Source organism: Cynoglossus semilaevis, chromosome 14 (genome assembly GCF_000523025.1).
Source record: "Cynoglossus semilaevis isolate Cse_v1.0 chromosome 14, Cse_v1.0, whole genome shotgun sequence".
NCBI classification, from domain to species: domain Eukaryota; kingdom Metazoa; phylum Chordata; class Actinopteri; order Pleuronectiformes; family Cynoglossidae; genus Cynoglossus; species Cynoglossus semilaevis.
Genome location: NC_024320.1, coordinates 24,931,435 through 24,943,624, shown reverse-complemented (window position 1 = coordinate 24,943,624; position 12,190 = coordinate 24,931,435). Strand labels below are relative to the sequence as shown.

Here is a 12,190-nt window from a genome sequence, read left to right as displayed (position 1 = left end):
TACGATCACAATTCAGTGGCCCCCCAGGTTTGTTTAGAAAAAAAGGGGGAGGGAAAAGCCACTGCCCCCCCCCCCTCCCCGCCCCCCCAGACACAGACACACGTGCACATGCAGCTGTTTTACACAGGCGCTGTATGTGTCACAGGAAGGTTGTTTTCACTGTGCTGAATAGTCAGAAAAGTCAAGCCGAGCTGTGCTCAGAGTCATCGCCGCTGCTTTGTAAATGTGCTCACAGCAGTGGAGTCGGCAGAAAACAGCGACTTCTTATTAAAACCAGGTTTGAAAGCAGGTCAGGTGATGCTTAAAGTCACTGTTAGGTGGAGTCAGGTAACTAAACAAATGCATCTGGTTGACTCGCATGCTCATTAGCCCCCTCTTCTGTCCCAGTGTCATCATTGATGTGATTTATTAGGTTCTCATTTAGACTGGGAGAGAAATGTACTGCAGTAACCAGAATGGAATTCACTGGATGAACTTTTATCAAATGTGATAGATGAAACTCTAAAAAAGTCAAATATTACAGTTAAAAATGTGTGAGATTGTGATGTTACTGCCTTATATGGTCTAATAACTTTCATAATGTCCTCCTGAATGTCACCTTTGGTTCCATTGTTATCAAAATATAATGTTGTCAAAATATCAACCCCTGTTTAAAAAAGTGGACTAAAAAAAAAGGTCAGGTAATAATTTTCATTTAAAGTCAAACAGCATTTCAGAGGCAGAGGTCATTAAGGTCAAGGGTCGTAGTACACAGGGACACCAACAACCGTTCACACTGTCATTCACACCTTGGTCAATTCCACATCACATTTACAGCAAACACCATAGATAGAGACTGGGGATTGAACCTGCTGCTTTTCAAACCAATCCTGCTATCAGGCAACCGTAACAACCACCTCCTCCACCGCGTGTGGCTTTTACAACTGTTTGGTGTTGTTAGATTCGAGGAACTATTTAAGCTATGTTAGAACTTTAGTCTTTGATGACATCATCATCACTAACAACGTCCCCTCCCTCACAACCGCCCCCCCCCCCCAATCCCAGAACAGTGGATCAGTGGGTCGTATGAATGATAAGTGTGCCTCACTTTAAACCCACTCTTCACCCGGATGAAAACACGGATAAAATGTATCTGAGGAAGGTCACTGAAGGTCACTGAAGGTCACACCCTGTCACCATGTAGGTCATGTGAATTACTGGAATGTGTGTGTGTTAAATGGAGTATGGAAAACTCCTAAAAGGAGAAAGAAAGAAATGACCTCAAACACACGACCACATGTGTGTGTGTGTGGGGGGGGGGGTGTTACTAATAGAAGATGTGCCTTTTTTTTAGATATTAACTCTGTTCTTTTTTGCGGTCATTTATAACTGCAGTGTTTCTGCCTCACATCTCTATATATATATAAACAGGTGCGTTATGCAAATTTGAAGCAGCACCTCTTCTCCTGTTGGGGTGTTCACCATGTGGGCTGGTAGCAGCACAGATCAGTCGAAGCAACGGTAACAGGACTACGGACCCAGACTTGATGTGGACAGAGTAGAACAAAGACTGTGGAAAAACACACAGGTCCTAAATATCTGTAATGTTTGATATGATATAGGATATGATATAGGATGTGTTCTGGTCATTTCCATAGTACTTTGGAAGTAAACGGATCAGCCAGATCAGTGTTTCCCAAACTTTTTTTCTAGGGATCCATATTTTAAAAGTTACAAACCTTTACGACCAAAGTCAAAAGATATTATTTGTAAACTCCTGGGAAATGATGCGAGACAACCCAAAAAAAAAAAAAAAAAAAAAAAACTCTTGCGACCCCCCTGAGGGTCGCGACCCAGTCTTTGGGAAAGTTCATACATTGTTATTGTGATGGACTGGCATTTTCTCTCACAAATTTAAATTATTTACCATGGTAAATAGTTAATTTTTTACCATTATAATTTTTTACCATTATAATTATAATTATTTTTACCATTTATTTTACCATGTTTTTAACAGTTCGAGCCTTAAGCGACCCAGTCTTTGGGAAACAATGAGCTCGATTATAAGTTCATACATAAAATTATTTACCATGTTTTTAAGAGTCAGAGCCTTAAGTTTTTTTTCTATCATTTAAAATAAGCTGTATATGAGCAGTTAGTGGAAATTACTGATTGCAGAGGCCATACGGTGGTTGACGGTTAGGGTTCGAGCCTTACAGGGAGAAGATCACTGGTTTGACCCCCAATGATAACTGATGTTCTGTTTGTACTAATCTGGTGTGAAGAATCCCACTAAGGCAGTGGTGGCGTAGTGGTAAAAAGTGGACTTGGGTCCGGAAGGTTTCAGGTTCGAGTCCACCAGCTGCCAAGTCACCACTGAGCATGGCACCGTCACCAAACACTCCTACTCTCATTGGTGAGGGGTTAAAAGCAGAGGTCGCATTTCACTTCATAATTCACTCTCATGTCCTGTTGATTTCAGCAAACATTTAGAGGCAACGTTTACTCTCCGCTCTGTTAGTGAAACCAGAGCAGCTCACAGCCGTGAGTCTGTAAAATAATCGGTTTCCTGATAGGAATGTGAAGGCGCGAGCGTGTTTCTGCACGTCACATCCATGCAGGACATGTTTACCTGGAATGTGTGCATTGGACCGACCCAAAGCTACAAATCAACACAGCGGCCCTGTCACACTGCAGCACTATTCCATGAACTACTGCCACACTGCATCTGGTCCTCATCTGGTCCTCATCTGGTCCTCATCTGGTCCTGTAGGCCGGTTGGACTTCCACCAAGCCAAGCTCCACCAGAGCCTGTGATGACAGTCACAGTCACAGTCACAGTCTACAGCAGAGATGTCACTGATTGATGCAGGATTTAACAATAGCTGTGGGAACGACACACGGGTTGTTTGGGTTGTTGCATGATTTGTTTTGTTTGCACTCGTGTTTACAGTGTTTGTCTGTCAGTGTGTGTGGTGCGTGAATCAGAGCATTAGAGGTCTGGTTACAGTAGGTGGTGGTGGTTGGGAGGAGTGACAGGACGGAAGTAAAGGATAGAAAAAATGAAGGGAATATATTTATATTTATATATATATATTGAAGGGTTTGTCTGAGGTCTGGTTATCTGGTTGACAGATTCTTCCAGTTCCTCCCACATTTTCCCTTTTGCCATTGTCTCCTCGCAGCACTCCACATTTTCTGGCTGGAATTCCGCAGCACTCCATGAAAGACAAACCACAGTGAATGGGCCAGACATTCCTGTTAAAGGGCTGGCTGTTCTCAGCCATCAGAACCCAGAACCAGTACAAAAACAACACAACAAGTTTAAACAGGGCATCAAAATAAGACATCACTTAAAAAAGAAAAAAAGACACCTCAGTGTGGAGACAATGGGCAGGACAACCAGAAGAATCGTTCCACGGAGGAGGCACTAACTCAGCTGAACAGACTGTGGTTCACTCCGGTTCATTAGCAGTGGACGGAGTCCCATCATTTACTGAACGTTCTCTGGTCTGGTCTTTTTTGTTTAATTGATTGTTTAATCGAATTTACTGAACGTTCTCTGGTCTGGTCTGTTGTGGGGTTTTTTCTGATTGTTTGATTGTTTTTCCAAATGCATTAACTGATGAATTATTTGTTTCTAAATGAACAGTTCTGAACTTTCCTGACTCCGTCCCGGCAGGTGAACGTCGCTGGGATGGACGACCAGCGTGTGTCACTCAGCAGTCCCCAGCATAGCGCAGGTGCAGCCGGCGCAGACCGGCAGCGGCCGGGTCGACCCAGCGTCGTCAGGTGCGGGTGGCTCAGGAAGCAGGGGGGGTTTGTGAAGACCTGGCACAGCCGCTGGTTTGTGCTGCGAGGAGATCAGCTGTACTACTACAAGGACGAAGAGGAGACCAAAGCCCTGGTAAGGCTGCGCACACACACACACACACACACACCACACACACACACACCACACACACACTCTAATCCTAATTGATCTTGAAAGCATAGCACCGCAGGCTCAACAGATTTGCCCAGCGATCACTTAGTTTTGGGGAGAGAGAGCTGTCGGAGCGCATTTGAACAGTTGTCGTCTTAATCAGAAGAATCTATTTAATCGGCGACGAGCTGTTGCAGCAGCCAAAGCTGGAAACTCTGGTGAAAGAACTTCACCACAATGGTGGAAAGGAACTCAGAGCGTTCACTCGAGCACAAGGAAACTAGGAAACATGCAGAAGTAAATACTACATTCTTCACTGCACTCTAGTAATGTAATGACCGGACAGTCGCTGCTGGTTTAGACTAACCAGGGCTGAATATTATTAGGTTTGGTTAACCAACCTGTAGCTACGGTTGGTTAACCAAAAACAAATCTTTATAATCTTGAGTCTAAACCTGTCAATGAAAATGTTCTTTGGATTATTTAATGCAGGTATTCTAAAATGAGGGGGCGGGGCCCTCCAGGGGGCACAAAGATAAATAAATCTTAAGTTTAATATTTTCTTTATTGTTTCCACGACGGAGAACTCACACTAGACTTGAATTCCATTTGTTGTTTTGAAGCAAAAGCGGTTCCTATGGCCATGCGGGGGGTTAGGGAACCTTGTTTTGTTTCTACTAAAGATAAAATGTTCAGCTGAAACTCATTTAAATAAGATATCGTTTTGTTTCTACTAAAGATAAAATGTTTAACCTTTCAGGTCAAACTCATTTAAATAAGATATATTTGGTGAATTAAATACATATTTAAACAGCCTTTTGGCAGTTCTGAGGATTTCCTGTTTGGGTGTATGAGGTGGTTGAATTTTAAAATTGAAAACTATACACATATTCCACTCAAAGCAGCAAAAAAACAAAACAAAAACCAACAGCTTTTGCTCAGTCTCAATCATACGCCTCACTTCAAGTCGTCATGTTAGACGTGTGATCGAACTGGTCGTCGTCTGACAGGGAGCAGAGAATCCTACGACCAAATAAAGGTCCAACTCCAGCTGAGCCTGGTTGTTTTGACCGTTCCGAGTCAGAGCGCATCGTTGTTGGGTTGTTTCCACTGAAGCCCAGACAGAAAAGTCACGTTGAAAGAAAAGGGGAGACAATGAGTAATGCAGCTAATAAGGCCGTCTCTAACGTTACTGTAACCAGGCAGCATCCCTCGCTGAGCATGTGTAGAACGAACAAAGATGCAGCCAGGCTTAAAATCGGAGAAATGTGGAGGAGCCGGGACGTATGATTAATTCCACAAGAACAGTTCATTTCGGGAAAGCTGCATGTTTGTGGGGAAACTGAGCAACTCCTTGTCCGAGCGAACACTAGCAGACAGTCATGGAGAGCCAGGGAAAAGATGTGAACAGGATGTGAAGGATTATAGGATGTTACACCATGTCATGGCATGAAATAGTGATATTTTAACAGAATCAGTAGGAAGGTTTTTCAATGATAGGTTTTTAATGAAATGGGATGTTAAAACTAGCTAACAAAAACAAAATAAATAATATAAAATAATAGAATTATGTTTAATTTTTTTATTTTCAAATTGACAGCATTGAGGTGCAGGTCAAATTACATAAAGGTTTTAAGCTTCGGTGTCAACACAAGATGTCATAGAAAATGTTTAGTTCATTTGCATTTTGAAATTATTTTCATTTTGATTTGACAGTGGAAATAAAGACAGACAGACAGACTGTGGACGAGCTGCAGAATTTAGCTTATGGGTTTATGTGATTGTTTTTTTTCTGTCAGATGAAAAAAATGACTCAATTACAGACACAGTGAGTGAATCATTGCATAACTTCAAGTCGGTCATGAGTTCTATCCCAGTGGTAAATGATGGACAAGGTTCAATGGGCACTTGAAGTTGACCAATCATATGAGTGTGACTCAAAAACATACAGAACCATGACGGTTCAATTTGCACTTGAAGTTGACCAAACATATGAGTGTGACTCAAAAACATAGAACACAGAACCATGAAAAAAATTAGGTGGTAAAGGATTCATAATTGTTTTTAAGTAGAATTCCAAAAGGTGCGACTTGTTAGTCAGACTGAAAAAGAACATGCTGACGTCATAACAGTCAGTTCTGGTACAGTTTTTGACTAATTTACCAGAATAATCAGAAGTCACAAAGCCGGGGGAAGTCCTGCTAATGTTGCTCTAAAAAACCCTAAAAAAAACATTCCTCATTCAGAGTTTTAGTACGAGATAAAATGATTTCGTTGAAAGCAAAAAAAAAAAAAAAAAAATCAGGAAATGGTGTTGTGTTTTCTTACATTCACAAAGTAAGATTCAGCATGGAGGCACAAATGTTAAGTATTAATGTAAAGGTTGTAGCAAAGTAGTAACACAGCGCTCAAAAGTATTTCAAACGTATAAAAAAACCTCAGTATTCTTTGTTGCTTTTTGCGTGTTTTTTTTCCAACAGCTCATTCGTTTCTCAATCCAGAAAGATTCATTTTTGTTTTCCCCAAGAAAGAAAAAAAACTCCCAAGTAACAAAAGCAAATGTTTTTCAAATATCTTCTGCTGTTAATCAATATCTCCCAGATTTCTGTGGGAGAAAGAATGAGCACAATTGTAGTCGTCTGCCCACACTCTTCAGTCTGGCCGACTTCCCAGCGAGCTCCACTCGGCCAAACCTAAGCCACATCAGCAGCAGAAGTCTCCGGAGGTTAATGCACCAGACCTGAGTGTGGGCAGATGTCCACACACACACACAGAGAGAGAGAGAGAGAGAGAGAGAGAACGGAGGTTCTTTTCTCCGCTCTGTCTGTGCAGCTCTGGTTAAAAAGCAGCATCTTAAAGGTGGCTTTTACTCACTATTGAAGATGACGTCCTGAGGGAATGATGCAAACATCCCGCCGTAGTTTCTCATCACTTGACAAGAAACAATTAGTTTCCCTTTTAACCGTCCTGCCAACTATATTTATCTGCCCGGCATCATTATTCACCAGAGTCTCTGCCGTACCTGAGAAGCCCTGTAATCCTCTCTGTCTTTGAACAGCTCTCCTCTCCTAACCCACTTCTGTAACGATACCAACATAAATTTCAAATACCTAAAGCTGCTGCTTTTTTTTTTTTTGCATAGAACAGGGAATTCAATAAAAGTAGGTCAGGCTCTGAGAAGTGTATTCAAAGTCTTTAAATCTCCATGACCTTCAAAGAGGAACAGCGGGAGACGGCACAAAAAGAAAACCTTAACAAGATGCACAGTACCCAGCGGAGAGCGCTGCAGAACTAGTTCAGTTTCCAACAATCTGAGTGAATGAACCAACACCAAACGGAAAAAAACATGACACAGCCTTTTGGCATCTGCACAGAGCCGCCACGCTGCCGTCGGAGATCGCACGCACAGGTAGACGTCCGTGTGTGTCATAGAGGAGTTAAATATCCCTGACCTCCTGACGTGGAGGTGCGAGGCCGTATTTAGATCGGCGATTAATTCATTCTGCCGTCTCCTCCGAAGTCTCCATTTGTCTTCTGTCACATTAGCCTAATTACCGCCTCTTCCGAGGAAGCACCAACATCTGCCCTTCCACCGTTGCTCGGGGCAACGCTGACACCAACAGTGCTGAGACAGTTAAGACACGACCAGTAAACACAAACTGTGGCGCAGACACAACACGGTCGCATGGCTACACCAGATGGACCAGGACGGTCGCATGGCTACACCAGATGGACCGGATGGACCGGATGTCCTAATTATGATGCTAGGTGTTCTTTTAAAGTAATATGGTTCCTTGATGTCTAAATGAAATGTTTTGGTCAAAAGAAAACGAAGAATTTAGCACAGCTGTTAGCACACCCTGTTAGCACACCCTGTTAGCACACCGTGTTAGCTCACCCTGTTAGCACACCCTGGACAACAGCCCTATTCTGAAGGGCTTAGCCTTTACCTTTAAATGGTAATGTGTGCTCTGCCAACTTGTTTTAGGGCGGGGGGGGGCGGGGGGGGTTAGGACACTCTATGTTACTATGGCAACCAACTGTAGTCCAGATGTGAAGGTTTATGCCAGAGTCGGCTCCAGAAGAAAGTCAGGAGCCAATAATGAACCTGGAAGTTTTAGATTTGAAAATTGTTCAGTTACTTTTATGCAAATTTATCGACTATGTTGTTACAGACGATAACTATCTTCTACTGCCTCGAGTGTTGACATAAAATAGCCCGTGTTCATTTAGCGCTACGCTAAATGAACAGCTGTTCTTAGCTTCTGGGTCGTACGTCCCAGCTGTCGGGCAGTCACGTTCAAGTAAAACAAACGGTGGATCTTTGAACAGGTACTGTCGCAGATGAAAGCTGTAGTAATGGTAAAATCACCGTCAGAAGATTTTTGCAGCAGATAAAATATCCACTTAAAACTGGATCTGATTCAGTCGGCAGATATATATAATCTATATAATCATATATAATATATATAACAGAATTCCAAGTCGATTTTCATACAGAATGTCCTCTTTAAATCCTGATATTGACATCATGACATCAGGTGCTGTACCAACCAGCTCTATGAAATATTTTTAAATTAGCAGACAATTCAATGACACTTTAAATTATAAAACACACAAAACGATATGTGGCTGATAATATGTAGAGATTTAAAAATGATTATTCAAATATACAATGTCTAAGCCCATCTCAAGTTTGTATTTAAAAAGTCACCAATAACATTTTTAAAAACATGCCACTGGAGCGGTAACTCCTGTGTGTAGCTATAGCGGAAATGCTATTTTCAGCCAGAGGTTTCTTTACAAGAAGGATTTTGTAGTGTAAATCGATTTTCTCCTTTTGTGTTTTTACGTGCCATCCTCGTGGCCAGAATCACGCAGTGAAAGCAATACTTTAAAAGGATCAATACGACCGCAGAGACACACACCGTTGAGCCGGTTTTAACATGTCAAAGACTGGCGTTGTCCAAGAAGTCCTCCAACACGGAAAACTTTGCTCTGGTGTTTGTATATGTTATTCGAGAGACGTCCATGTTAACACTGGTCCGTACAGGGGGCCCTGTTGTCTCCTGAACCGTGGTACCATACTTCACGGAGCGACGCTTGGAATCCAAAGAATGAAGTCAAATTGAGGTGAAGGGTCAGTGGAAAGCATGCATTAGGGTACGGCACGTGTGGGCTCAGCGTCAACATGCCATCTGCCTGCCCACACTCGTCCGTGACGATGTATGCACACGCGTAGACGCACAGGCACGCATTTACTCACTGGCATTCTCAGAAGCACACATACGCAAACACGCACTCAGATTTCATCTGACTGGGCTGTAAACAAAGACGCAGTTCTTCCAGCAGGAAAACGACATTTTCTGTGTTGTAATTCAAGAGCCTTTTGTTCAATGCGGGGAAAGTATCGAGGCACGATACTGTATAAGTGGACGAGGGAATGAATACTTAGCGGAACTACCTAATATCATCATCGTGTGTTTAGGAACGGAAGAGCCCATTACAATTCTGTCCACAACAAGTTCGTTCATTGTTATTCATGGTGGGAGACGGTGGGACGAAATGATCTGAAGAAGAGCAGTTGACTTTAATGAGAAAGCGCATTAAATCAATAATTCAAGACGGCAATAACGCACTAAAATCCTTTGTTTTCTCTGCATGAGCTGGAAAATGTTTGACCTTGACATTTAGCGGAAGCAAATGGAGCCACGATTGTCCAATAATTCACAACGTTAGGTCTGTGTCGCCTTGGCGCCGCTTGATGAAAATGAACGAAAACTCAACGTCATTATCGAAAAATGCTAACTTTATGCTTTAGGTTTTCAGTGTGTTTCATTGTCAACACCAGTTCATGGAGAACTTTATATTTTTTAACATATATTTATCTAAGAACTTTATATTTTTTAACATATATTTCTCATTTATATGAATGTATATGGCAGACTATTCAGTTCAAATGTCTAAAACCAAGAGTCTCCACAATACCAGGATGGATTGACCCAACTTGTCTACCTGTCAACATTGTCGCCATGACAACGCCTAAAAACTGTACTTATTCATACAAATATGTTTTATTGATGGCTCACAGTTGGTAGTAGTGGTGGTAGTACAGTCACCTGACAGAAAGGAAAGATCAATGGTCTTTTATTCAGAAATAGCACTGGTTAAAGGGAACTTGACAAAAATTCAAAATACTCAGTTATTTCTGTACGCCTAAACAGTTGAATTTTGGCCCTGACTTTTTTTTTTGTTTGTTTGTTTTTTGTTTTGTTTTTTCATTATACTGCAGTTATGTTCATTAGAGCTCCACTGCAGAAGTTTCACTTCTCTGTTTTCAGGGGGAGGCAGGTTTATGTCCCGGTCTGCTCATAAATACAGTTTCAGTTGAGTGTTTCCAGTTGGACCCAGTGTTTGTTTTGGGCCTCTTTTACAACGGTGTGAAAAAACCTGCAGTATAATTCAATATTAGTCAACATTGAGTGTGAAGTAGTAAAGTCTGTCACCAGCAGTGTTTCTCTGATTCCTTTAAGGTTCTTGGTCATTATTACTCATCATCTTAAACCACACCATGCATCCATCGTTACCACAATCAAAGACGTTTTATGTAACACCTGCACTTAACACACCAGTAGTTACTTCTGCACAGATGCTCCAGTTTGGTCAACCTTCTTTTTTTCATGCAGAGTTTCACATCAAATTTTGTATTTCACAGCTTGGAGAGATACAAATCTAGATGCAGGAAGTGGTTTACTTCAGTGGTAACAGAAAAACACAAAGTCTGCTGAGACACTAAAAGTTTCAAAACATTAACATAACCGACTGATCGTCTAATGGCACACATTAAACGCCTTCCCATCCCAGTGCTCTCCACTCTGACTTCCGGTGACTGCATGTCTGATCAGCTCAGAGTGACGGATGAGAACGTCGGTTAATTCTCACCGGACACGTAACAAGTTCCTGCGCGTTCTATTTTCTGTCTCCAGAACCTCAGGTGGTAACGGGGCACTGTAATAAATTTTAGGTACGCGCAGGTGCATCGTGGTATCTGCACCACTGATCTGGTGCATTTCCTTACAAGACGTGAGCGTGCAGCTGCTGCGGGGAGCTGGATGGACCGCGTCGAGATTTCTCACGCAGCGAGGGCTTCAGCTGGCGTCCCAGAGGCACCGGCTCTGTCTGGTTTTTTTTTTAAATAGTTCCATTACAATTAGCTACCTGCGCTAGCGTCAGAGTGATTAAACATTAATGAACGTTTGAGGGACTGCCAAAGGAAAAAGTAAGCAGATGAAATCAATGTGTCATCATTTGCATGTAAAGAGGGTTCTTGGCAGTGACAGGAAGTTATCGTCCAACCGTGACGTTGGACCAGAGCTGCGGAGAGAATGTCTCTACTTCGTACTTTTTAACAACAACTTAAACAACTACAAAAGGAGAAAAAGCGCTCACCAATTTCTTAAGAACAAACCGAATAGTAAAACGAAGCCCGGTCAGCAGCATTTACATTTACAGGCAAATATAATTTCCCAGGTGGCCAGAAGCATGACTCAAAAATAAACGCTGATGTTGCTCGATGTCTGCTGGAGCTATAAATGATTATCTTCATGGTTTGTTTTTTTCGCTGCTCTTAAGAGGCAAAATAGGCCAAATGCTGTTGTTGTTGTTGTTGTATCGAGGCGACCGGGCAGCAGTAACTCCAAAAAGCAAGCAATCGTTTATTTGAGATATAAATCACCGGGACATTTAATAAAACTCTGTTCTAGCCGATTGGAAGGGAGTTCTATTAAATGGATATTTAGAAATGTTTTAGGTTATAGAAGTTTTGCTCGGAGCTTTTTCTTCTTCTTCTTCAGCCACAGGAGGTTTGTTAATTGTTGAGTGTTCTGGTCATTTTAGCTGCTTCAAATCTCCATCGTGTGTTTTATACAAATTTACACATTTTATTAGGCAGCACCTCAGTCAGGCACTCATGAATATAAATATCTAATCAGTTAATCAGTTGGAATTATCTCAATGCATTCAGGCACACAGACATGGTTGAAAAAAAATCCCTTCAGGAGTTCTGGGATCAGTTCTGGATCAGGAGCAGAAAGAGGGAAAAGAACTCGTCTCAGACGAGATAAATTGACTGAATTAAAGTGTGAGAAAGTGAGATTTAATGTTGTATTTCTAGTGGCAGTCAGCTCATTAAAAACATTATTATTCTACAGGTCAAAGTGTTGGAAACTGAAAAACCTTTTTTTTTTAATGAAATAATACAAAATCAAACCAAAATATTTCGAAGAG

The 12,190-nt window shown here is 41.8% G+C and overlaps 1 protein-coding gene across 2 annotated transcripts in view; it reads left to right on the top strand.

Annotated features, from left to right (window-relative positions):
• arhgap24 (Rho GTPase activating protein 24) overlaps positions 1-12,190 on the top strand; it is a 63,033-nt gene that overhangs the window by 9,513 nt on the left and 41,330 nt on the right. For both annotated transcript variants that reach the window (XM_025061972.1, XM_017038855.2), the window contains one exon: positions 3,662-3,886. In XM_025061972.1, the coding sequence (XP_024917740.1) occupies positions 3,677-3,886 (210 nt within the window). In that variant the 5' untranslated portion in view covers positions 3,662-3,676. The remainder of the gene's footprint in view (positions 1-3,661; positions 3,887-12,190) is intronic.